General features: G+C 39.9%; 1 protein-coding gene across 8 annotated transcripts in view; it reads left to right on the forward strand.

Annotated features, from left to right (window-relative positions):
• Nucleotides 1-27078, forward strand: part of RASSF8 (Ras association domain family member 8) — a 102955-nt gene extending 75877 nt beyond the window's left edge. For all 8 annotated transcript variants that reach the window (XM_074902346.1, XM_074902348.1, XM_074902349.1 and 5 more), the window contains 4 exons: nucleotides 4440-4633; nucleotides 16030-16919; nucleotides 20647-20791; nucleotides 21908-27078. In XM_074902346.1, the coding sequence (XP_074758447.1) occupies nucleotides 4531-4633; nucleotides 16030-16919; nucleotides 20647-20791; nucleotides 21908-22029 (1260 nt within the window). In that variant the 5' untranslated portion in view covers nucleotides 4440-4530 and the 3' untranslated portion in view covers nucleotides 22030-27078. The remainder of the gene's footprint in view (nucleotides 1-4439; nucleotides 4634-16029; nucleotides 16920-20646; nucleotides 20792-21907) is intronic.
• Nucleotides 27079-27557: the final 479 nt, after the last annotated feature.

A 27557-nucleotide genomic window follows, 5' to 3' on the forward strand; every position in this document is an offset into this window, starting at 1 on the left:
TGTGCATGTTCTGGTTTTAGTGATGAGCCTCTGAAAGAATCATATTAGTGCTTGTGGGACAGGCAGTCCTTTAATTCAGACCTGAATATTGGTTTGATAGAAGTACATACTGCAGGCTGTGTTTATTGGTTTGCTATCGCTATTTAGTCTATTAAAACTATTTGTCCTGTAAGAAATGAGTGGGACTATTTCCCCCGAGCTTGGACTGTTTCAAAGACGCTTTGTTCAGATCATTTGCCGCTTTGGTGAACGTTGTTTTTTAAATTGGAGGTGTCAGCAAGTATTTCATTATTAAATGGTCCGTCTCTTTTAGTCTTTTCCTACTGTCCATCTTTAAAAAAACGCAACACAAATAGATGACCAAAACTGATCTGCACTGAACGCAAGATTGCTGACTGGGGGGAAAAAATGAACTTGCTGGCTTGCTGAATTAAGATAATACTTTGGATGTTGACAGACAGAAAAACAGAGCTATCAGATGCTTTACTGATGGGTGGATTGTCACACAGAGAGATGGCTTGTTTTGTGCCAGTAAATCTGAACTGTTCAACTTTCAGCAAGATATTAAGTTAATTAATAAAGTTCCTTTCGGCTGGGCTTGGAATGTGAGGTCTGTTTATTTGTGAAGACAGCTAGTTCAGGAATAAACAACAGAGGTCACTGATGGGGCCTCTTAGGTGTTTTCTCAGTTGCCCTTACATTATAGGCTAGTAGAAGACTTTCTTCTGTTAAGTTTATTGGTACATTAAAACGGTTTTACCTTAGTGAAGTGTTTCTGTATTTGCGCACTGTTAATACTTGTGCGGATACTGGTTTTCTTTGAAGTATCACAGAATCATCTAGGTTGGAAAGGACCCTGGAGATCATCTAGTCCAACCGTTCGCCTAGCACAGTTCCCACCCACAGCATATCCTTAAGCTCTAAATCGACCCTACTATTGAACACCTCCAGGAATGGGGACTCCACCACCTCCCTGGGCAGCCCATTCCCACGCCTAACAACCCGTTGTGTAAAGAAATGCTTCCTAATATCTAGTCTGAACTTTCCCTGGCATGACTTGAGGCCATTCCCTCTTGTCCTGTCGCTTTCTACTAGGCTAAAGAGGCTCAAACCCAGCTCTCTGCAGCTTCCTTTCAGGTAGCTGTAGAGGGTGATAAGGTCTCCCCTCAGCCTTCTCTTCTCCAGAATAAATCCCAGTTCCCTCAGCCGCTCCTTGTACGACCTGTGCTCCAGACCCTGCACCAGCTTCGTTGCCCTTCTCTGGACACGCTCGAGTCATTCAATGTCCTTTTTGTAGTGAGGGGCCCAAAACTGAACACAGTAATCGAGATGTGGCCTCACCAGCGCCAAGTACAGGGGCAAGATCCCTTCCCTGTCCCTGCTGGCCACGCTATTGCTGACACAAGCCAGGATGCCATTGGCCGCCTTGGCCACCTGGGCACACTGCTGGCTCCTGTTCAGCTGGCTGTCAATCAATACCCCCAGGTCCCTCTCTGACTGGCAGCTCTCCAGCCACTCCTCCCCAAGCCTGTAGCACTGCTGGGGGTTGTTGTGGCCCAAGGGCAGCCCCCGGCATTTGGCCTTATTGAAACTCCTCCAGTTGGCCTCAGCCCATGGCTCCAGCCTGTCCAGGTCTCTCTGCAGAGCCTCCCTACCCTCGAGCAGACCAACACTCCCACCCAACTTGGTGTCATCTGCAAACTTACCGAGGGTGCACTCAATCCCCTCATCTAGATCATCACTAAAGATGTTAAACAGGAGTGGCCCCAAAACTGAGCCCTGGGGGACACCACTCGTGACAGGCCGCCAACTGCATTTAACTTCTTTTACCACAGCTCTCTGGGCCTGATCGTCCAGCCAGTTTTTTACCCAGCGAGGTGTGCAATTTTCCAAACCTTGAGCAGTCATTTTTGCCAGGAGAATGCTGTGGGAAACGGTGTCAAAAGCCTTGCTAAAGTCAAGGTAAATTACATCCACAGCCTTTCCCTCATCCAATAAGCAGGTCACTCTGTCACAGAAGGAGATCAGGTTTGTCAAGCAGGACCTGCCTTTCATAAACCCATGCTGACTGGGCCTGATCATCTGGTTGTCCCACATGTGTTGCGTGATGGTGTTTAGGATGAGCTGCTCCATCAGCTTCCTGGGCACTGAAGTCAAGCTGACAGGCCTGTAATTTCCCGGATCTAACTTTATGTGGGAAAATGTTTGTTAAAACTCTTTGACCTCTTTGGGTTTTCAGGTGCTTACTTATGCCTTACTATTTCTGTATACACTGGTATTCTTAAAATCTGTCACTTTTTTGTTGATTAATTATACAAGCATTTTTGAAATCTGGTTTTACTTACGCATTTGGACTTGGTTATGTTTGTTTTGTTTTCTAAACACCCCCTGTTTGGACAGGGATTTTGGTATGTATGTGCTGGACTGACTTTACAACAGACTTGTGTAGGACTTCTCTGCTAAAGCTTGTCCTGTCAATGTGGTGTGACTCCTCTGGCTCTAATGGGCTCTGAGCTGTGTTGCTGCTGACTGCCACAACTTGTGGGGTGAAGATCCGTGTGTCTTCTGGATCATGTGTCAGTATTTGTCAACTGCTGAGTAAAGTAGTTGGTTGTAGAAGGGAAATCATCTTTCCACTCTAGTTTGGGGCCTGCACTAGTACATCTTTTTGATGCAGAAAGAGATGTTCACTTCACCAGGAGAAAGCAGCTCTGATTAGACTGTAAACGTGAATGGTACTATGTATTTGCTTAGTTTTTCCTGCACCATTTCTGCCTCCACATGCAGTTCTGTTAAATCCGTCAGCATCATCAGATTCCATGTTTCTTGTGTAACCATACCCTGCTTGTGTTTACTAACCTCCTCTGAATCACTTTCAGATTTCTTTTACTCTATTCCTCTGTTATCCATTTTCCTTGTACTTTATTCTTCAAAAATATTGTCTTTAGTTTTATCACTTTATTCATAGTAATCAGGATTACCTGATAACATGAATTTCTTTCGTTATATTATCATGGTTTATTTTTCCTTTATCTATCTGTTTTCCTTTAGCTATCTCATTAGGTTTTGTTTGGGTGGTTGTGTTTTGGGGGGGGGGTTGTAGGTTTTGGTTTTGGGGGGGTTTTAAATCATCATCATTATTGGTGGTTTGGTTTTTGTTTCAGTTTTGGGGGGAGGTTTTATATTTTAAGACAATTCTTCTTGGAGTTTTTACTTTGAAATTTTTGAAATTCAGCATCTCAGCAGTTCCAGTTAGAAATTAACTTTTGTGAGCCATGATGCCAGGGGATCTGTTTATGCAGAAGAAAAACAGCCCTTGGAAAAGCTGAGCTCATAGCAAAACCACTAGAGTTCAAATCAGTAATTAATCTAGAAGTTAACATTAAATAAACCTTGAGCAATGTGACTGTTGGTAACAAGACAGCAGAGACCAAATGGCTGATTGCTAAGTCCTAATTTAGCTCCCTAGGTTTCTAACTTTGTTTCTGTGCTTCAGAGGTTTTTTGGCATTTGAGTGCAGAAAGAATTTTTTGTACTCATGGGATTTCTTTGCTTCTGAAAAAAGCAACCCTCTACCCATTTTTTTAATTTACAAACTTGAGGAATTTTCTCTTTTAAAATTAAATTGGGAGCTAGTATACTATATTAGCAGGTATGACTGGCGTTATTTCAATGAAGGCAGTAGAACAGTGCTCAGAAGTGAGAACTGATTAGACTGGTTGTCATGGCTTGCTTTTATGTTTAGTATCATTGCAGTACCAATGGAAAAACCTAGGATAACACATTAGCTGGAGTCTGTTTCCTTACAGAGCCTGCACTGTGTTGGCAGGGGTTAAACCACCTCTACAACACCTTCCCTTATTCATCTCCTTGTTTTAGAGAAATAGAAGCAATCTGTCTGCTTGCTTTCCTGTCTGGGTTTTCCAGCATTGGGGCTAAACGCACAGGTTTCTTGGGACTAGGAACTTTCAGCTGGTTGTGTGTGGAGAGCAAGGTTGGACTCTCATGGATGGCTGTAATTAAAAATGTTTCCCCCCTGGTTTGCTACGCCACCACCTGATAGGAATTATTGAATAAACACTGAAAGCATCTATAACCAGTCCCTGGAGACATCCAGGCAATATATAAAGGAAGAGGGGCACCTGTTACTCTAAACCCTTAAGAGTTTATTCTGGAGTTGTTTGTTTAATGCTATTTCTCTTAGTGTTCTTTTTGTAATAATTTTTAATATTTTAGGAAATAAACTGTAATGAAACCTCTGCTATGTCTACAGAATGGGTAGATATAGTTAAAGCATGGGATGTTTGATTCCTATTACTTTTTTTAAAGAGAGAAGACTCTGTTGGTTCTTCTACCCAATAGATTTTAAGGTGAATTTGTTACCTTACTTAAATTGGCAATGCCTCACTATAAACACCAGGATTTTTTCTGTCTTCCAGCTGCTGAGATAAGTCTGCTGCATTCTCTGATATAGTTGCAAGTATGACTTGACCGATTGGCACTCCTGGCTCTTGGATGATCTGGTGAACCATGGAGCTTAAAGTATGGGTGGATGGAGTCCAGAGAATTGTGTGTGGGGTCACCGAAGTCACAACATGCCAGGAAGTTGTAATAGCCCTTGCTCAGGCTATTGGTAAGTAACTCTGTCAGCTGGGGGTGTGGTAACTAGGGTGAAGCTTTTTTAGTGAAGCTATACCAAGAGGAGCTGGAGTTGCACTGAGTATCAGTAGAACATGAACATATGATGCACAGTGGGGTAACCTTGCAGCATAAACTTGTAGCCTTTGATTTTTAACCTGCCAGAGAGAGATTAAAAAGAAAGAAAAAAACCACTTTGAAATCTATAAACTTTCATTCAGTACAAATTTATTCTCTAAGTAATATGCTGCTCTTTGTCATTGTAAATACAGCCTGGACTAAATAAGGTGCTAAACTGTAAGTTTTTTGAGTACCGAAGAAATATAAAAGTGATGCAAAATAATCGTTTGGCTTTCACAAGCTAATGATGTTAGTTGAAAATATACACATTGTACTTATCCCTAGTTATACTGAGAATAGTATATAAATCAGTAAAATAGGTCCTTCAAGTTCTTTTACTCCTGCACACCACATAACTCAGTACTAATGGAAAGGTAACTTGAAGTCTGTGTTAGCTATCTGCTGAACAGTTTAGTAGGAAAAAAAAAAATCTTTCAGGCTCCACTACAAGAAAGAATATTCCTTCAGTCTTGTCAGATCTTTCTCAATGATTGAGAAAGAATAAATGAATAAACCTCAACTTCATCCCTTAAGTGCTTCCAATGCTGAATCTTATTCTTTCCTAAAATTTTATAATTGGCTTAGCATACTATTTAAATTTAGGCATTAAAACCTATGTATTACCTAAAATTAAATTCATAATTTAAGGGCTAGCTTTTGCATTTTTTTTAGTATTCCAGCAATTTTGTGAGATTGTATTAGCAGTCTGACTCAATTGCAAAAGAATAATTTTTCTAATAAAAAACAACTTAGGGCCATGAATGTCAACTAGATATTCTATCTGTAAGCATGAAAGTCAATTTATCTGAATTTGTGATTTTTATTTATTTAAATGTGTACTTCTGAACATCATTTCCATATACTTGCATCTAATGGAGTAGAAGACTGGCTTTCTTATATATCTTAAGGGGTTTTAACACAGTGCTAGCACATGTATATTCCATCTATACGCATCAAATATCTTTTAAAGTTTCATTTAAAAATTGTGCAAAGTCAGTATGTCTCTAAAATCTTGCATTCATTGGTTAACTTCTAAGAGTGCTTTTACTGCCTGTTAGTTGCATCTTTTCATTTAATGCTAGTTCATTTGTAAATTGCTTGCTTCCATATCTCATTTTATGCCTGTAGGAGTTTTTTAAGATACAGTTATGGTAGCATGATCATTTCCTAGTAATGATTAAGATGTGTTACGTATTTAGAAAAAATAAACAAACTGGTTGTGATAGATTTCTGTTATTTGCTTTGAGTATCTTTCATCCTGTTTCCTTTGCCTTCTCCCACAATACAAAAAGTGTCAGACTCCCAGTTCTAGACAATAATTTAATATTCTCCTATGTAATTTCTCTTTTTTTTTTTTTTTCCTGTGTCCTCAGTCATTAGTCTGAACTCTGAAAAAACTCCATCAGCCATGGAAACATTACACAGTTTTTGTCAACTCGTTAGACTTCCTTTTCTGTAACACATCTCCAGTTCATCTGGGGCATGCAACTCTGGTTCCGTGCAGAGATAGATTGCTAGCCAGAGCCAAATTAAGATAATCCTTTTAAAACTCCTTACTGAGACAAATATCCTCTCTAAAAATACCTAGAGTAATTACACTCCAGTTTCTCACTGGGACTGCTAGGCAATATTAAACACCATATAAATTACACTTGTGTGTCTTTGGCAGATAGAGCTTTCCCAACCCTCCTGTCAGGCCATTCACCAGAAAAGCAACCATATGTCTGTTCCTTTGATAGAGCTATAGGTACCAGCTTACCAGGAATAATTGTCAATTGAATTTGAATGGGAATTATTAAAATGTATCCCTCTAGCCCTCACCTGACATTTGGTGGTGCAAAGTAGCCAGTCTTAGTTGGCTTCCTCCTTGGTTGGCTCTGATGTTATTTTCCACTTTGCAGTCTGTCTCTTTCAGCAGTTGCATAGCTTATCAGGACTCAATATTATTTTGTCTGTGTGTTGGTATGTTTGCAAAGTTTTTGAGATGCTCCTTTTGTTTTATTGTGTCTTACAGTTTATTGCTAGGTCCTTGACTTAAAAAATCCAAAGCACATGCACACACAATGCAGTCTTCTTCACTGAGCCTGAAATAAGAACTGCAATAAGTATATTATTTGTGTGAAATGCAGTATCTGGAATATCTGCAAATTAGCTTATTTTACAGCTGTATCCAAAGAAAGCACAAACCAAAAATACTTGGATTGACACATTCATAACTCAAGAAGCTTCTCATGGACAAACTGAAGCTGCCTCTATTCTAGAGATATGAAAAGTAAAACTTTACAATCTATTTCAAAATCAGGAAAATTAAAATTATTATAGAATTGGATGTGGTTGGAAGACAACTCTGAACATTGTCTGGTCCAACCCCAGTGGTCAAAGCAGGGTCAGCTAGAGGAGGTTGCTAAGGACCATGTGCAGATGTGCAGTCAGGTTTTGAATATGGCCAAGTATCAAGACTCCACCACCTCTCTGGGCCACCTGTTCCAGTGTTTGATCACCTTAGCAAGAAGAGAGTTCTTTCCTTATGTTTAAAGAGGATTTATTCTGCTGCCACTTAATCAAATACAGGGCATGTCTCTTGATCTCTCACTGTGATTAGAGCAGCAAAAACTTTTCCATCCATTTACTTTTCAACTCTTCCCTCATGTCATGGAAATTCAGTAATAACTTTCTTCAGGATACAGAAGTATTCCTTTTTTTTTTTTTTTTTCTTCACTAAAATGCAAAGACAAGCACTTATGTTCTAGGGCTATTTTAGCCAAACAAAATTAGTAAGTCATGCTGGGCTATGCCCCTTTGTAGGAGGTTCTGTCCCATACTTAACAGGTAGTCTAATCCTTTGGCAGTGGAGTTGTCCCTTAACTTGACCTATTCCTTGACCTGTCTGCCACTATTACTATTTCAGTGGAAATGTCTGCTTGTGTCTCTTCCTTTGGGGCAGTAATCCTGATGGATAACATTAGTGTTACTTGGTCTTGTGCTATGATCTCCTTCCCCTGTCGCCCATCTCTTGACCATTGAGGAATAGGAACTGATTCTACTCCAAGTTTCTGTACAAACCTTTTTTTTTTTAATTTCTGTTTGTCTTGAAGTTAAAGGGTTTGAATTAAAACTCATGTAAACCTCATTCTTTAAAACAAACAAACAGTTGTCTCTTTCAGTGATCCCAGTGAAGCTTATTTTAAAAATACATGTATATATTTTAGTGAATGCAAGAGAGAATAATACCAGTTGGATATAATTTTGGATACTGTAATTCATTGTGTCTGTAACTTAGGAGGATTTAGAAATGCCTTAACTGGGGGGACTGTCGCTGGAATTCTGTTCAAGACAGACATAAAACTATTCAGTTACAAGTTTTCAGAGAGTGAAATTACCTCCCACTGGGATCTTGAAAAATACTCGATATTACCTTTTACAAGTTTTATTCATGGCTGTTTTATTTCTTCTTTTAAAAAAACTCAAGCTGCTTACATGTTACAAAGAGGAAGATTTGTCTTATAATACAAAGAAGAAAAGTGATCAATTAATCATGAAAAACTAAGCCCTCACCAAAATGTAAAAAATATACCAGAGCACACAGGTTAAATGGAGAACCGTGAGTCCTCCTTTAAGAATATTTTTGCCAGGAGAGGTGAGCTAGACTTTATCACATCAATACAAAAATGTACATTTGACAGAAAATTCTGCTTATTTTTCTGCTTCCACTAGCTTTTCTGTGTATTCTGTGAAAATCATGCCACAGTGGCTTCATATAAATGTTTCTTGGCCATTTTGATTCCTCATTTTAATTTGGGTAACTAAAAAATAGGTTTAAAAATGTTACTGATACTTTTCAAGTGTATGTATGACAAGATGGTTGGCGAATGCAATCAGGGGCCTGTTTTGCAAAGTAGTAAACAGTCTGGTGTTTGTGAATCTAGTGGTTTCTCTTAAAAATTCATTGTAACACTGAGGGGAAAAAATAGATGATATCCTAAGAGAAAGTGAGCTAATCACGTTAGCTGATAGTTTAGGCAAATGTACTTTAACTACAGACGGGATTTTTTCAACTGCCTTTTACTGGGCATTTTCCATTCAAATTTAAAAAATAAAAATTTCCCAAAGAAATATAGTGATGAATGGCGCAGTAGCAAATACACTTACCCTGTTTCTTCAGAAGTGTTCTCCCATTTCCAGCCCCTGTGAGGATTTTTACTACATTTGTTGTGATTTTTCTTCTCTCTGGAGACTAGACTCTGGACTCAGAATGACGTATTTGTTTCCTAGAAAGAATATTTCAGCCTAGAGAAGCGAAGCTTGAATTTCTTACCAAAGTGCACTTTTGTTTTCTGTTACTCCCCATAATTTTCTGTGGCAAATAATTAAAATGGCAGATTTGCTTTAGACAGTGCTGTGGATTTTGTTCTTCTGTCTGTAGCACAGTATCAGGAGAATATGAGCAACATTTCACTGAACAAGTACAGCCATCTCTTTTTGAAGTTGAACAAATGCAGCTGTCAATTTTTTTACTGCAGTTGAATATTTTTCCTTAAAGACAAATGGGGTGTATTTATGAAAATAAAGTACAGATTTGTTCATGCTGTTTCAAACATGCATTACAGCGTTATATCAGGAAAGCCAGAGTTGTATCTGGAAAAATCACAGCACTTTGTTGTTGTCTTTTCTTATGTTCGTCCCTTCGTCCAAATAATTTCTGCCAAAGTAAGTGCCAGAGCTGGCTGGCAGACATTTTGAGAGAGAGAAAAGAGTCTGTCTGAGGTTGATTTGAATCATAGAGCTGAGTCTGAAGAGGATTAGAAAAATGGAACAATTCTTGTTGTATACGAACTAAGGTTTTTAAACATTTAATTATTCATGTAGTTTACTGCTAAGAATCGCTTAAGACTTGTGTTTTGACCCCGAAATTACATTCTCTGCTGCTTCAAATAGCAACATTAAGAAGGATAGTAAGAAGTACAAGAAAGCTGCACGCTATGGTGCATGGTGTGATCATACAAACTTTATGGTTCAGAAATCTAGTGACAGTAACCTTACTGAAAGGCATGGTGGTTGGGTGGCATGATTTGTGGCCACCTTTAATGATGTGGTACGTCTAGTGTAGCGGTGGTGTGTGCGGCAGAGACCTGGACTGCTTGATCTGCTTTGCCACATCTTGCTGTTTGACCCTGGCCAAACCGCTCCTCCACATTACCTATTTAGGAAATGGGTCTAAATTAAGTGCAGTACCTTGGGATGCTTAGATGAAAGGCAGTTGAAAGTATGAAATGACTTTAAGTGCTTTGTTTTGTCAGATTGTGATAAAATCTGTATAGCCTTTTTTTGAACACAAAGATAATAGTAATAAACTAAGACTTCAGTCCTAATAAAGACATTGTGAGAACAGCTGTACCTAGTGAACTAAGCAGACCTTCACTGCTATTAGACTTCAGTCTGTATATCTCTGTGGGCATGTTTTCCTAGGACTGGACTCCTATTCTGATTCTTATTGTTTTCTATGGTAGGCATACATGTGTGTGCAAAACACGGCATGAGTTAAGAAATCTGAATAATGAAAACTCTAACCTCTATTTTAAAGGCTTTTTAAACTTTTAATCTTCCTTGGGTATTTAATGAGTTCTCAGGTAGCTAGAATGGTATTTTTTCATATTGTTGTGGATGTAAACCTAAATATCACATAGTGAAGGAGATGACAGCTTCATATGTCAAAGATACTGAGTTAATATCATACTGGGTTTATTGAAATTGCTAGCAATTACCTTTCTGTCAGTGCTGTTAAAGATTCAGGAGTTAATGCTGTTGCTCCTTTGGTAAGGCAAAGCATTTTCTCCCACATGTTCCACATATTAAGAGTTCTTACAAGATTTTACCCATATACAATTATTTTTTTCTTTATATTGCCTTGTTAAGGAAGACAGATGGCATCCTTTAGCCTAGGATGCCTAGAGGCCTGTCTCTGGGAATCCAAGTGGATCAGAAAGCTGTAACCAGGCTGGGGACAGGGTACATTTGTCAGTACCCCCAGAGCTCTGGGCAGTCTGGGTTTGGCTTGAGTATGTGTTGGCATACCTGGCATTACCACCATGGAAACCTGCGTGCAAACAGGTGACAGTATGTATTCTTACTATGCACTGTTGTGAGTTTGGAGTGCTAATTCAGCTTCAGCTTAAGGGCAAGACTAGTACAACTTCCCTTTTAGTTTGGCTGTCTTAAAACTTCTGTCTCACATACTTTTTTTTTTTCATTCAGATTCCATCCAGAGGGTCATCTTTTAGGCAGGTCTTTGGTACAGCTGCTATGCAGCAGCAGAAGTGATGGGATCCCTGGGAAAAATGGGAGCTAGGAGTGTCCCTGCCAGGCAACTCCCCAGGTACTGAGTGCATCCTGGTGGTCTTGGGAAAAGAAGAGAAACTGGGAGCAAGACCTCATGACCTCTAGTGTCAAAGGCCTGCTTTTGCCCACCCCACCCCTAGGAAAGGAGAGGTACTCCCATGTTTAAGACTGCCCGTCTAACCACCTGTCCCAGAAATTATGTGAGACCTGAGCAGTGACTCACCTGCCTGCACTGATTTCACTGCTGTAGGTCCTGTCTGTGAAGCATGGGAGACAATGAAAAGATGGATCTTACTTGGTGAAATAAACTTTTGTAGCATGGCTGGAAAGACAAGGAACAGATACGTTTTTACATGATGTGTCATGTGTGCTACCTGCATACAAAAAACATGTAGTGCCTGTTTCTGAAATGCTTTGCATGTAGAAGATGATGCACTTTTGTGAGGGAGAAAAGGGATGAATCATTTCTGTCCTGAAAGCCAGTACTGATGAAATCTCTGATTACAGTCCTGCCAGAAATGTTGCATGAAAAACACTGGTACTGTTACTTTCCTTTGGAACTGCATTTTTGCAGCAGAACTAGTCACTCCTGTCTACTGTGTCAGCTGCAAATATTAAGACATATACAGAAGCTTAAAGTGAATAGTAGTTATATGGGTCCTACTACCCTCATGGAGTATAATTTAAACATCTGCCTCTTGAGAGTCTTAAAAAAAATTGTTAAATTACCTTGTTCCCATATTTAATTAGTTTAACCACCATTCATTGTAATGAATGTTTAAATTACCAAATTACATCAATCACAAACTAATACTACAGTGGTTGGACACATGACTTGGACACTCAGATCCTGAGCTTGCTGTTTGGCTGTGCAGGAGAGCAGTGGCTGATCCAGGACACTGGCTGTATTTAGCTCTTTAATATCTCATTGATCAAGCAATAACCGGTTCAAACCACTCATGACAGCTAGTTGCAGGCTATCAGAACATCAGCATTCTGGAATCCATATATTTCCTTTTTTGTTCTCTTTCTCACTTTTAAAAACAAAAGGTGGTTTTGAAGCTGTTCCTGTACTAATAGAACCTGTGATAAGTTTGTATGCTTAGGTAGCTGTTAGGTGTAAACTTAACCTGTTAACCTTGACGCTGACCCTTTCTGCAAATGCAGTGTGCTTTATATTTTAAATATATACCTACTTCTGTTATAGCTTGTCATTTGCTGTCTTGCAAAACATACAAATTCTTGATTATTGTTTTGAGATGGTAATATTATATGGTCCATGTGGGGGACCATTATATGGTCAGAGGGTCAGCACAGAATGAGAAGTAGCTGGCCAATGAATGGGGTGTAGAGGCATAGTGCTTTTTCCAGCCCATGAATTCCTGTTTCCTGAAGGGGTAGCCATAGAACACAGCACTGCTGGTGCTTGTTTGGGGCTGTTGGGATTGTTTTCTCTACCATTCTCATTAGTACAAGGCTTTGATAGAAGTATTAAAAAACCCACCCACAACACTCGTCTAATATGTTATAGTTGTACATGTTTTTAAAGAAAAGTTTGATTTTAGAAGTTATAAGGACCGCATCGATAAGGCACATACCCACTGTGAAAATCAGTACAATAACTAAAGCTGTGACTTGAATTGTCTGCTTAACTGCTCATCTAACTTTACCTGGAAATACTTCATAAATCAATGTGTTCAATATGCTGCTGGGAAAAGAACACTATGTTTTAACGAATGCCATGCATTGCTGGTGTGGGGCATATTACATAAATACAACAGTAACTAATTTTTAAAATTGCATGGCTTGCATGAATGACATAGGGCTGAGTTCTGCCAGGTACTGTATAAGCACAGTGTCTATTTTGGAAAGCTTCTGGACAAATATACAAGACAAGACATGCAGGTGTTGAACTGTTCTTTGCCAACAACCCAAGCAACCTGCTTTCTCCTTGTCAGTGGTAGCACGTCAAAACCAGCAGTTTGTTACAAGGATGCCTGTGTTCTGAAATTTTTTTTAATTAGCTTGTTCACCCTTTGTTTGTGAATTAATCCCTTCTAATGCAAGTAAACATCACAGTTGTGGTTGTCCAGGTCTTGTTAATCTGTGTCATACATAAGCTGAACACAGTAAACCTAGGTAATGATCTCAAATGAGGACAGCTTTGTTTAAGACCAATACTGAACTGTAGGTGTGGTGGTTGAACTGTGCAAGTATTACTTCTACAAAACACTTTTTTTTAATGTGGATCTTGAGCACTGAGTTCATTATTTAGGACTGCATGTTGATTTGGAACCCTAAGCTAAGATGGAAATAGTTCTTGGCAGGTGCTTTGGTTAATTCCTTAATTCATTTGTAGTCAAGATTGTTAGCTTTATTATCCTCCTCCCCTTCTTTTTTTCTTTTTTTTTTTTTTTTCTCTTACATTTCTTTTAAGTAATGCATTTAATAGCAAAGTAAATAGAAGTTGCATGCTCATCACTCCCTAGTGGTACCTACTCTTGTTTACAATTTCAAGACTTTTTTGAACTTGGCTGTTTCTGATGCAACAAGAACATTAGTAGAATTGCCATGATTACAAGCTGAAAGCTTTTAAGATTAACAAAATAGAGTGCTAAAGTGCGACCTTTGTCCTGGGTTCTGTGGTATGTTTTTACTACTTTTTTATTCTCCAGGATTTTATTGTTGGTACGATATGGCAGGCAGTACTAGGTTTATTTTTCCTATAACAACACTAATGCCTACTACAAACCATGAATCTTCATGGATCAATGAACAATATTGTGGGTTGGCAAAAATCTTTGATCTTGTATCTTGGTGTAGTAAACTTGTTTCTAAAGTACTTACTGTAATAAACTATAAATCTGTTTCTGAGAGTGTTGGCCAAGCATGTTGGTATGCTGATAGATTTTGTTGTTGTTCCTCCTCTTTTTTTTCCCCAGTGCTTTACTTCAGGTCATTTATTTATAAGGCATTTGGGGTGGTGGATTGCTGTTCCCATGCTGCTTGCCTTGTCTTGCCAACTTATATCGGTCAAATCTTCATGTACTCTTTCATCTCTTGCTCCTAAATTGGAAGTGAACATGGACATTTTGGTCTTTTATTTGGCCAGCCGACTACCACTGGTATGACCCATGAGCCAAAGTAGCCTGTTCTCCATGCGGTGCCTGTGCAGCTCATTTTTGTTGTTGTCATTCTTTGCATCATGAGCTAGCTGTGAGAAAGTGACATCAGAGGAACCATTTCCAACACAGGAGCTCTTTATAAGGCTGGTCTGACAATATCAGATTTTTAGGGGGCCACATAGTGGGTTATTCACCATAGTGGAGCTTGTCCCCTGCAAATTTGAGGTGGTGAGTCTGTGTGAGTGTTGTGGTTAGAGGATGGAGGTAGATCTCCAGCCTGAGATTAGTATATTTTTGTTCTTTTGGGAAAAGTGCAGTAGTTGAGTGGGTGGTGTAGGGAAAAAAAAATGCATCAGATGGCTTACCACTGATAACTACATGTACTCCAACTCTTCCACTCCATAGTTGCATATATGACAGGTATTTTAGGCATTTATGTGCTGAAATAAATCCTCATTTGAATTATGATCTGTCACAGAAATGGATATATGTAATACATTAAAATAGTTAACGATGTTTTTAAAGTTAATGGCAATTTTGGAGCTGTTGAGAAATTGATCAGGATTACATGCTTTAAAAACAGTTCGTCTTTCACACCTTTGTGTAAACAACATTATGGCTTTTAAGTGAAACCACTTTCATGATAAGGGAAAACTCTCTTCTGCATTTGGAGAATGCTGTATCTCAGAGTAGTAAGAGTGTTTAGAAAAGTTAAAATAGTGGAAAACCTCAAATTCTTAATTCTTGTAGCATCGAAAGCATCCAGTAAGGGGTGTCGAGGAAAAAGACTGCTGAGTTTAAGTGTTTAGTAGCAGCACAAATGAACCCATAAACATAAGTTGTACTTCCTCCTAACCTAAAAGTAAACCATATGGCATTAATTGTGTATCTAGCTGTCAGTATAGAGGTCAGAAAACATCACAACAGTTATCAAAGGACTCAGGCTTCTTCCTGAAGGCTGTGTGCCCTGGGGGGGTTTGCAAGTTGCTGTTACAGATGAGGAATCTCTGCAGGTAGCCCATGTTGCTCATTTCAGTCTGCGCAGCCTCTGCCATGCTTATCCCTCTGTTCTGTGCTATGAAGGGTTGTCACGTTGTCAGCACTGCCACAGGCCACGTGAGTTGGTATAATGCTGCTGTGGCCCCGAGCTGGCCTTCCCGGCGTCTGAACTAACTGGGGGGGCGCGAGATGGTGAACCAAGGTTCTCAGTCATTAACAGTTGCCTCTGCCTGATGATACAGTTTAAAAGCAAACACACTGTCTCCAAATTCTGTTTTTACTGTGTGGCTGTATGAAAGATGTGAAACTCTTTCTATTCTTGTTTTCTTCCTCTAAAGACATATAGTTGATGTAATATCAGCATTGCTAGGTCACTTGCTTTAATTTCAGTTACTTCAAATCTGAAAAAATCCCTGGAGTCGTGCAGTTTGTTGTGTGTGCAATGTACATCAGTACTCTCTTGTTCAGTTACTGCTGTGCTGGGGGAGAATTTTCCTGAGATAATTTACAGTTGAAATAAGTAACGTGTAGGGGCCGTGCTCAGCTCAGTGAATGAAGGAGCGTTTACTGTAACGCGAGCAAATGCACTGAGAGCACCAAGTGCCTCCTTCGCTGCCCGGCCCCCGCCCCCCTGCCCGCCCTCCCGCAGACGGGCACCCGCGCCATTGCCGCGGCGCATCTCGGCAGCGGCGCCGGGCGGCCGCCAGGGGGCACCCGCGGCCCTGCTTGGCCCCGCCTGGCGCCCGACGCTGTCGCTGTCCGGCAGCGCCCCCTGGCGGCCGCCGCGCTCACGGCTGCGCTTGGCTTGCAGGTCGTACCGGGAGGTACACGCTGATCGAGAAATGGCGGGAGACGGAGAGGCACCTGGCACCGCACGAGAACCCCATCGTGTCGCTGAACAAGTGGGGGCAGTACGCGAGCGACGTGCAGCTGATCCTGCGCCGCACCGGGCCCTCTCTGAGCGAGCGGCCAACTTCGGACAGCGTGGCTCGCATCCCAGAGAGGACTCTGTACCGGCAAAGCTTGCCTCCCTTGGCCAAGCTGCGGCCTCCCAGTGATAAATCGATGAAGAGGAGGGAGCCAAAAAGGAAATCCCTCACCTTCACTGGGGGGGCCAAAGGGTTGATGGACATCTTTGGGAAAAGCAAGGAATCGGAGTTCAAGCAAAAGGTGCTCAACAACTGTAAAACAACAGCAGATGAGTTGAAGAAACTGATCCACCTCCAGACAGAGAAACTTCAGTGCATTGAGAAACAGCTTGAGTCCAGCGAATCTGAGATCCGCTACTGGGAACAAAAGTATAACTCCAGCCTGGAAGAAGAAATCCTCAAGCTAGAGCAGAAGATCAAAAGGAACGAAGTGGAGATTGAAGAGGAAGAGTTCTGGGAAAATGAGCTTCAGATTGAACAGGAGAATGAAAAGCAGCTAAAGGAGCAGCTGCAGGAGATGAGGCAGAGGATCCTGGACTGTGAGAGCAAGCTTAAGGACTATATGTCTCAGATTCACAACATGGAAAGTGGTCTTGAAGCAGAGAAGTTGCAACGGGAAGTTCAAGAGTCCCAAGTGAATGAAGAAGAGGTCAAAGAAAAGATTGAGAAAGTGAAGGGTGAAATTGATATTCAGGGCCAGCAGAGTCTGAGACTGGAAAATGGCATTAAAGCTGTAGAAAGGTCTTTGGGCCAAGCTGCCAAACGGTTACAGGTAAGAACATCTTTTTTATCCATAGCTAAAGAAAAGTTAAAGGCGTGACTGTCATAAGTTTCTCTTACACAGATTTGGAGCCCATGAAAGAAAGCATGCAAAAGTTCCCGCAGTGAATTGGGGTAAAAGGAAGAAAGCTTGCTTTCATTTTCAAATTATATTTCAGATTTTTTTTGAAGAGCAGATAATTTTCATTTCTCCTGTGTGTATTTTGCTCATTCAAACCATCTGAAAAGAAAAACGGTAGTTAGTTCTTTGTCTCAATATAAGCCAGCAGATGTTTTGGTGGGTGTGTTCCTGGCCATTCAGAAGGCCAGGGTGGCCTGTAGGGTTAGTGCTGAGTGCCACAACACCTCTCATTTATTTACATGCTGGCTCAGTTTCTTTCCCATCAGTTACAGCTTTGGTTTCCTACCATTCCCTGACTACCTGGTGACCTCTGAGAAATCATTCAAAGTATATCTTTACCATGCAGTAGTCCATGATAGAGAAACACCAGAGCAGCCATATTGCACCTGTGGCAGTGCATCTAGCCATCTCGCCCTGCTGAGAGGGGGTGCTCGCTAGCTCCAGTGAGGTGCTGCTCTGCTAGTGGGTCTGGGCTCTTTTATACCTCAGACAAATAATATCTCTTGCATGAACAATAGCACATTTAGGGCTAGTGGGAATTATTGTACTGCTGGGTGCTCGGTGGGGACCATAGTGCTATTGGCCTAACACTTAAAATTATTAGTCTTCAAACCCCTATTGATTTGATGTTAGATATCTTGAGCATTTAGGTCCTAGATCTTGGAAGCTCAGTGCTTAATATTGTTAAATTTCAGGGAAATTTGCACCATCATACCCTCTTTTGAGTCTAAACTTTTGATTCTTGATAGGTTGTCTGTCTGTCTTTCTACTGAAGTAGAATAATTTAAAAGAACAGTCCAAAAGCACCACCTGGATAGATGGATGTAGAGCTAAAATAACTGTTAGCTTACAGGGCATTTGTTTTAAAGAACAACATCTCCCTTTTCCTGTCTGACTTGCTGGTGTTCAGGATTTTATATTCTCTGCACTTCAAGCATTTGTGGCACGTGTCAAAAGAGAATCCAGTCTCTGCTTCCTTGCTAAAGTTAATGGTATCACCTGGAACTTCACCAGAGCATGAAGGAATAAATGAAATGGAAATCCAGCTGCTAGGTGGATGAGATGAAGGAAAGGTTGTGGCTCTTGGGATTTTAATGTGCCACGTAAGGTAGAACACATCAGTTTGAGTTGCAGTTCTTGCTGGGATTCACAGTTACTACATTCCACAGTGCTGCTGTTGCAGTAAGGTGATTCTGCTGTGAATATGTAAAGAGATTTTTCATCCTTACTCCTGAGCACCTAGAACTATGTTAGTATAAGCTGTTTTTACTAAATGAGAGGTAAAAAGAATGTGATCTTTTCATACAAAGCAAAATGGATGAAAACTGTAAGCAGCTTTGGCCATACTTAGCTATCCTAAGTTTCCACACAGGCTGCTAACAGAAAGCATCAAGTCCTCTTTATATATTTTACCTATCCTCAGTAACACTCAGTAAGGCTATGATTGAGTTCAAAATCTTTCTTGCTTTGTTTTTTTCATAGACTAGGCTTTCACTTTCTCAGGAAAGTTCCCTTTAAATTCAGCTCTTCAAAACTTGTTCTAAACCTAAAGTGCACTTATCTGGAAGTCCAGGAGAAAATAAACTCAGCTCTGCATTACACAGTTTTGGGGGAAGGAAACAGAGAAGTATTTTCTTGAGTGCTGAAAGTTAAATACTAATATTCATTTGCTGATTTGAAACTAGAAAAGTCGAGCATGGGTGTTTTTATAGGTCTTTAAGTAAAGAAGGAAAGAATTTAAGTGATTTTAAGTGATAAAAACAGGAAGGTGGCTTTTTTTTTTAGTAGTATGTGAGGAATTTCTAGTAATTTATCCTACCTTTCATTCCTTTTCTCTAGCCACCTCAGTAACATACTTTCCAACAATATGAGGCTATGTTCAGTTAAGGATCAAATGCAGCACTCTGCTCCCCTTATTTCTAGAGAAAGATTTTAAATGGAAAAAAAAAAAAAAACAAACCCAAAAACGAAAACCCAAAATCCCACTCTTCTTCAGGTGAAAGATCTCACTAAAGTTTCACAATTAGATACTAAATTTAAGAGCTTAAACCAGTAGGATTTGGGGTGGTACTTAACATTTTTACCTTATTTCCTGTGAAAGTTGAGAAGTGTCAAGAACAAGTTATTTATTATGTTAGTTCCGCTAACGTGTATTTCAGTGATTCAGGTTTCAAAAAAACCCACAACTTAATTCCTTTCAGTGACAATTTTATTACAATCTTATAAAACACAGAGGTGTAGAATTAACAGTGTAGTAAGTAAAGACAGTTGAGAATTTCCTTGTTCCAGGTACCCCATTGTAGAGTCTAATGGGCCCAAAATAAGTTGATAATTTTTCTGTAGAATTGTCTTAAAATTTGGACATGGCCTGGTTTCCATTTCTCAGTCCAGTTTCTCCAAAAGCTCATAGCCAATGAATGGAAACACAAGTCTAGAATGGAAAGCTGAGACCAACCACATGATATACATTGACTGAACAGGTCAAACCAGCACATTAGTGACAAAGCAATTAACATTTAAAAGATCCTGCTTTGTGTTAATTTTCTTACTAACTGTTGAATTCAGTCTCAACTGTGGCCTTACTGCAAGTTTAAAGTGAATAAGGGCTGTGCTGTTAGAGACTGCTCCTAGAGCAGATCCAAAAAACTAGTGTGAGTTCATGTATGATTCTGCTTACACAAGATAATTAGGGAAAAGGAGGTTGACCCAACCTCCATCTCTTGCCAAAATGAAGATGTAGCTCTGCGTAGAAATGCTGACAGACATGCTGCCTGGCCCATGCCCTGTGTGGCCAGATAGGTGAAGCCCATCCTGGTTGTGCAAGGCACCCCATGTACCTTCTGCTAACAAAGCTGAAGTTGTGTATGTGTGGAAATAATTGTAGTCTAAGACTGTCGTAATCTATTGGAGCTGTTGGTTTTGCATATCACACCAGAATTACAGAGCTTTGAGGAATATCCTAAATGATCATCTTCTGTGCTTGTTGAAAGGGTGGTGAACCAGCCAGGATTTGGCCTCATTGCACAAAGCACAGTATGCTTGCAGAGTGAGAGAGTTCTGTCCATAAAAATTTAAATTTAATTTAAATTTAATTTAAATTTAAATTTAATTTAATTTAAATTAAAATTTAAATCTTCTAAACAGAAAACACAAAGAACAAGAAGAGAAGGGAATTACTCTCCTTTTAGGAACAGAAGAACTAAATGACCTGTCCAAGTCATGCTCAACACTTCTGGCAGAGCTAAGTTCTGGTGCCAGACTGATGCTTAGTTGATGTATTTTTTTCAGAGTGCTCACTATTAACTTTATTTGCTCAAATCTGTTGTGCCAAAATTTTTCTCAGGTGATTTGAGAAACATCCACTAGTCACCCAAGAAGAAATATAAACAGACCAGTAGTAACCCCCAATAAGTGAGTGTTGATTAGCTTTCTAAATTACAAGATTTAAATACCTTTCAACTCTTACATTTGCATTTGAATTGAAAAATCGGAGGCTTTCACATCATTAGGAGAAGCATTAGTTGTCCAGTTACAAATAGTCTTGAAGTGCTGCTTTATGCTTGCTGCTGCTCAGCAGATGTTTTCTTTTTCCTGGCAGGATGGGGAGCAAGAATTGGAGCAACTGACAAAGGAGCTGCGACAGGTCAATCTCCAACAGTTCATCCAGCAAACAGGAACGAAGGTTACAGTGCTACCAGCAGACCCTGTTGAGGTGGAGGCCCCGCATGTGGAGCTTGAGAGAGGTGCAGTGGTCAGAATGCTTTTGATGGGCAGGAGAAGATGGCAAAGCATTTACCTGCTGCATTAATGCTAGCACTCATACATGAAGTGAATGGTCTGTTAGCAAATGAGTTAGCAAAATATAAGAAAGCACAGTGTCAAATGTTTCTTTTCATTCCAAGGGTTTAGCAAGCTATAAATAAAGCACACTATGTAGATAACTTCTCTCTCACTGTGCCTAGGCGTGTGTTTGTTGCATCAGTAATCCATTAGGTCAGTAACTTTCAAGTGTGGTCGCCATGGCTGCGGACATGTAAGCTGGCACGCAGTCTGATTGCTGTTCATCTGGGTTCTTCCTCTTCTGGAGGGATGAGTTGTCAAATTAGAAAAAGAAATGTGTCTGGATCTCAGGAAATCCCACACAGCAGCTACATGGGAATAGGAGCTAATCCAGCTGGGCTGGCAGCCATCCAGAAGTCCTGCACAGATCGCTGCTACTGTGTGTGCAAATTGACTACGCCCCTCATGAGATCAGTGCATTCTGCACATGCTCACTTCTTAATTCAGAATTACCTACACAGAAATTGTGGGAGCTCTTTGAATGAGGATCAGAACTGTGGCACAAGCAGAAGCTCCTTTGCTGTGGTGTGCTTTATCCAGTACCCTGCTTGCGAGGAGCCTGTTTCTCTCAGCATTCTCCTTAGCTGGTTCTGCCCTTCCTCTTAGAAGACTTTCCAACCAAAAGGCATTGGGAGGGTGGGGAGAGAAGAAAAGACAATCAAGCTTTAAATGTCATCACTTGTATGAACTTTCTCTTTAGTGGGCAGGAAACTGAAGCTTTGAGTTACATACAGGTACTCTTTCTGCACATTACTGTATAAATGTATTGCGTGTATCTGTGCATGTTCCTTGTGGGAGGGTAATTATAGTGCGTAGAGTATATCCTTCTGCTCTGAAATGAGTAGGAAGTGCGCACCTTAGATTTCATCATTTCCTCGTCAGGCATTTGAATTTTTTGTTGTATGTGGTATTCTTCTGTATTGCACTAAGCGCACACTGCATTGAGCAGGAAGAAGAGAGGTGTTCTACAAGCATCACCCCTGATGATGACATTTCTAACCACTCTTTTTCTTGTGCAGAACCAACATTTCAGTCTGGGTCACTGAAGCGCCCTGGCTCATCGAGGCAACTCCCCAGTAACCTTCGGATACTACAGAATCCCCTGTCATCTGGTTTTAACCCAGAGGGCATCTATGTATGACAGTACATACCTCTTCTGGAGAGGACCTAGCAAGGTACCCTGGACAAGATACACTTTTGTTTTATTCTGCCAGTGATGAATGGAAGAAGATTGTTAAGCCACCATATTATTTTTACTTCTTCCTCCAACACACTGCTTGGAGCCATACCCTGTGCACTGATGCTAAAGAGACAGAGGAGCTGTCTCAATTCATAATTGGCAAGGATGACCTTGCTGTCAACACAGCTAGAGTGCAAAAACCTTCATTTGGTTTTGCCACTTCAGAAGTGTTTGGGAAAGTACTGTTCCTCGTGTAGGCATAAATAAAAGACTGAGGGTGAAGGAAACTACGTATGCAACTTATCTGAGGTTTAATTTATTCCCTTTAATCTATGGATGTGTGAATGTTGACCTTTTGTATTTTTATTTTTAACTTGTGAATAATCACATATGGCTGTATGTCAGTCTGAAATGGTGACTTTTAATTTGAGTATACAAACATCCACCATTTGATCAAGTACAACAACTTGCAACGCAGAGTTCTGTGGCGTGCTGAACCATTAAAATGGTTTCCCACTACTGACTTTCTTAATTTCTGTTGTGGGTCATAATATGTCATGTTCCATCCACTGCTACCTTTTAAGGCTTGAAAAGTGGAGCTTGTGGGATGTACTTGCTATTGAATCTGCCTTGAATGAAGCACCTAGTGTTCAAAAGATTTATGGAATTTAAACCTTGGCTTGGTAAAAATATTTCCAGAGTATGATTGAGGATGCACTAGTTAGATGATATTTTATTATATAGAATGTATATTTTAAATATTTTGCCACATTGTATATGCCTTTTGAAAAAAGGACAATGTAAGAAGTTGTCTTCATATGTCATACCAAAAGAGAGTAGGAGGCTTTCACTGTGTGTGATTTTGTACTTCATTTTTTCCACTAGCCATTACAGTGTTCTTGTTTTGCAGTAAATCTTGCTGTTGGAGGAGGAAAAAAAAAAAACAAAAAACCAAAACCCAAACCAAAAAAAAACCCAACAACAAAACAAATGAGCAATCCTCTTACGGCCTTCCAGAATTCACTTGAGTTTTGTGGAGGGAAGAAACCTGACAGTCCCATGAAGTCAATAGCAGAGCATCTGCTGACTTGAGTGTGGCCAGGATTTCGTTCCAGATCCCCAGTGTTCAATGATAGACATTTAGCCCCTTTGTAAAACATATTGTTGCTAAGACATATTGTTGCTCAGATGCTTACAGAATATAAAGCTTACAAACAGGAAATTCACACATTTGGTTGTTATTTTTTACAAAACATTTTAAAAGAGAACATTATTGTATCTTGATGTCATTCTAATGCAATCAGAGCTAAGCAAGGATTAGACAAAATGGCTTCCATGCCAGAAGATGCTACCAAGTAGCATGATGGTTACAGGCCTTGAAATTAGACTGCTAAAGTGGACATCAAATTTGTAGAGAAAGTGACTGGCATCAGTGGGACACTATATATGTCATGAGGCTGGCCTCATGGATGAGTTAGTGAAGGGGAATGGGCCTTACTTATTTACGTTTGGATTTCCTGTTCTAACAGCAACTCATACTATCATCCCCACCTTTGAGATCCCCTTGACCTGAGAGGGGTCACCATGCTTTCACTGCAGTATGGAATACCTGGACTTCAGTCAGTGGCAAAATGACAGAACTACTGATGTCTTTGGTAGGGTCAGGGTGTTACCACTGGTAGGAAACTCCAAGCTTTTTGCCATAGAAAATACTTAAGAATTCTTAACTCCTAGCATCCTTCTGTGTTGATTTACTGATGTGCAGATAAATGTTGGGGGTTTTTTTAAAGATAGCTTCCTGACAAATTGAAGTTTATAAGATATAGTGGAAGATGAAGGACTCTTGAGTGTTTAATGCATTTTTTTCTCTTTCCAGTTATTAATGGATTCATATATTCTAAAAATGCTGCTGTATTTAGACTAACAGCAACAGATAAGGCTGTGACTATATAAAGGGCCTTTCCAAATGGACTCTGAATTTTTTTTGCTGTTTAACTTATCGGGTCTATTTTTTTTTTTCCTTCCTTCTCTCCTTGTGAGCATACTGGAAAATGAGATGTTCCTACCTGAGGAATCTTCGCTCACAGATTTTACTGTTAGTTTATCACAATTTTGTGCTCATGTTTACTGTGCTCATAACTTCGTATTAAAAAAAAAAAAATGTGTGTGTATATATATTGAAAAAAGGGGTAAAATATACATAGTTTGGGGACAATATCTGTCCAAGGTACTTGAGCATATATGCCTTACATTCTGGGTTCAATTTACAGAAATAAAATGGCCCTGTCCAGTGGTTATCTTGCATCTTCAGCACCTCTTGATGTTAGAGAACTGAGGCACTCGGCACCTTGCAAAGTCTGGCCCAAATTATGCTGCATGGGAGTGGTGAGGAAACACAAGGAAGAGCCTGTAACAATTTCAGTCTTGTACTGAGATGAAGTTTTTTTTTTAAGGCAGATTGGCATACTTACCCAGCTAATGTTTTTGTCATACTTTCTGACTGGTTCATCTCCCACAGGTGTCAGTTTGAGCTGAATTAGGCTCTTGCATCATAAAAACTGCTCTCTTTCTCTGCCAGGTTATTCTTTAAGATGGAGGGAGGAGGAAAAGGATTAAAAAGAAGGGTAAGAGCAGCTCTGGAGGGCTTGAGTTGTGGCTTTGTAATAGAATCAAGGAAGGAATTTGCCATTTAAATTTAAAAATAGCACCTGCTGGCTGCAGCAGCTCTTTGACAAAGGGGCCAGCCTGGAGCTGGCTCAGGAGCGGCCACTGCATCACCACTGAGTGGACCCTCCTTATCAGGGCTTTGGAATATATGAAGATGATCTGAAAAACATGTACAGCTTCAGCCACTGCTGTGACAAAGGAGAGGCTTTGGTATCCAAACTTGTCATTTGTGAGATGCTGACAAATTCCCTTGCCCCCACCATACTCCTCTTGCTTATTGAATTTCACCCAGGCTAAAGTTCTGTAGCATTTTCACCCTCTCTGTAAATAAACCAAAAAGAAATGGCATGCCCTTGCATTAAATGTGAATTGAACAATGTATTACAGTGATTAAAATTCCTCACATTATGGTGTTAAGAGTTTTGCTTCTGATCAACTGCAGAACCTCACTCTTTCTTTACAAATGTAGAAAAACTCCTTTTCAGAAGTGTTTCAAACCTGCTTATGGGGCATTAGCAGAAAGGAGGCTACACATACTTTAACAAGTGCCATACTATTTACTGGGCAGCATGATAAAAATGGGGGGTTTTGCTTGCATTAAATAGTTGAATACACAAGCACTATTTTCCAGTGCACAGGGAATTTATATGGAGAACTCCTGTAATTTATTACTATTGGAAATCAACTGTGTTGCCTCTCTCATCCATGAGGATACAGTTTATTTTTGCTGGTGATGCTATGTTGTAGGAGAGGGAGGGTTGACCATTTGAAAAGCCAGTGTGTTAAGGCGCAGGTAAATGTTCTGAATGCCCGAGTGAGGGAGAAACCCAAGTCCCCCTCTGAAAAGACAGCTAGGAACCTGCCTTCCATTATCTTTCAGTGGGACTTAGGTTCCCAAGTGCCTGAATTGCTTCTGGAAATGGTATGTTATCTTTGAGATTACTTGCTTTTCTAGACCCTAGCAAATTGGAAGGAAGCTCTTGAAGAGAACTACCTACTAGCATTAGCAATATGCAAACATGATTTCATTGTGAAGTAAGAGGGGAAAGATGCTACAGTGAAATAAAAAACACTTCTTGGGGCAATAATTGCCTTGGTTTTAGCATGAAGAGTGTTGTATTATTTTAGTGAACTGGGATCATATAAGCAAAAAAAATTATCTTGTAATTTTTAGTGAGTTATCTTGAAGTGGATAAATTCCTGATGTGCATTAACTTGAGTGAATTGGGCCTTAATGAATCCATGTAAATAACAAAACTGTATTCAGATATTTTTTCCAGAAAATAGTCTCTAATGGTCTGTACTGTATTAAAATAAGTGTCAAAGTGTTACTTTTATATTACACCTTTTTTTTAAAGAACATTGAAACATGCATGTTTATTCTATTTGCTACAGTATTTTAATGTTTTGGATGAAGGCCATCGGTTGTATGGAGATGACAAAACAATCATTCTGTCTATTTATTCAGTATTGCTGCTTGAAGTTTTCAAAATAAAGCTTTCAATGCCAACATAGTGACTGATTGAAAGCTGTTCTAGATCTCTTCAGGTGTTTTTTTCTATGTTTATAGAAAACTAAACAAGTGAAACTTGGTATATAAACTGATACACCAGCAAAGAATTATTGCAATAATACTGTGGGTTGGGGTTGGGGGTAAGTATGTGTAGTATATACATAAAGCTACACATGAAGCTATACATTTAGGTCTCAAGTAAATGGAGTGCTGAAGAATGTTTGAATCTTTTGTGGCCTTGCGGGCAACTTACATGTGCGATCAAATACTGGTTAGTGCTTCATGCTAGCGTGCGGTGCTTGTGAGGGGCAGAACAAGCAGAGGTGGTCACAAAGGATCGACTCCGAGGCCTTTGAACCAAATGGAAATTAAGCACATTCTTGAGTAATCCATAGATGTGTTTCTGAATTGAGCCTAAAAGCATGTTCTGATACAAAAATCTTTCAGTTACAGCAAGGATGCCTTGTTTCGAGTGTAGCTGGTACCTCTGAAAATTTGAGTAGTCGTGAGATGGAGTATTCCTGCTCTATTTGTAAAAGGTGTCAAAATACAGACAACGTTCACCCTCATGATCACCCTGCAAAACTACTAACTAGAGGTTCTGACTGGAAGATTTGATTTGCTGATCTTTAGCCTAGAGAAGCAACACAAACTAACTGAAAACATGGGTGAGCATTTTACTGCTGCTCAACTTCAATGCAAGATGAAAATCTGTATTCTATGTAACTATTTTCTGTCATTTAAAAAGCTTCTGTTTTTTATTATTCTCACGAATGGTTGACAAGATATTGCATATGCTCCCATAAAATAAATTCCCCTCTGAAACTTTGGGTCTTTACAGTTCATGGTTTGCTGGAATTACACTGTACATCTCGCACACATCTTGTGATACCGCTGCTGGAACTCTCTCTGTCAAAGAACACTTAGCCAGAAAGCAGGCCAAGTTAATACTCAGTTTGTCTTAGAGCTCAAATGCTTTCAAAAATGGCCATGAGTCAAGCATTGGGACACAATGAAGGCTCCTAAATGGCAATTTACTAGGAGGGGTGGGACATACAACTGGTTGGTGTGAGGCCTCTATGCAGACAAGAGAGTTCCTCTGCCATAAAGTGTGCACATGCTGTATTTTTAATCAGTTATAGCCCAGGAACTACAAGAGAATGGAGTAGCTTGTTTTCAGCTAAGGAACTGTTACTAAGATTAATATTAATCCTAAAAAGATAGAATTGGTCAGCAACTCAGAGGAGTTGTAACTTTAAGCAAAGAGGCAGGGGGTTTGTTTGGAGATGATGAGGGTGAGGAATTGAAT

This window comes from Athene noctua, chromosome 3, assembly GCF_965140245.1.
Source record: "Athene noctua chromosome 3, bAthNoc1.hap1.1, whole genome shotgun sequence".
Lineage (NCBI taxonomy): Eukaryota > Metazoa > Chordata > Aves > Strigiformes > Strigidae > Athene > Athene noctua.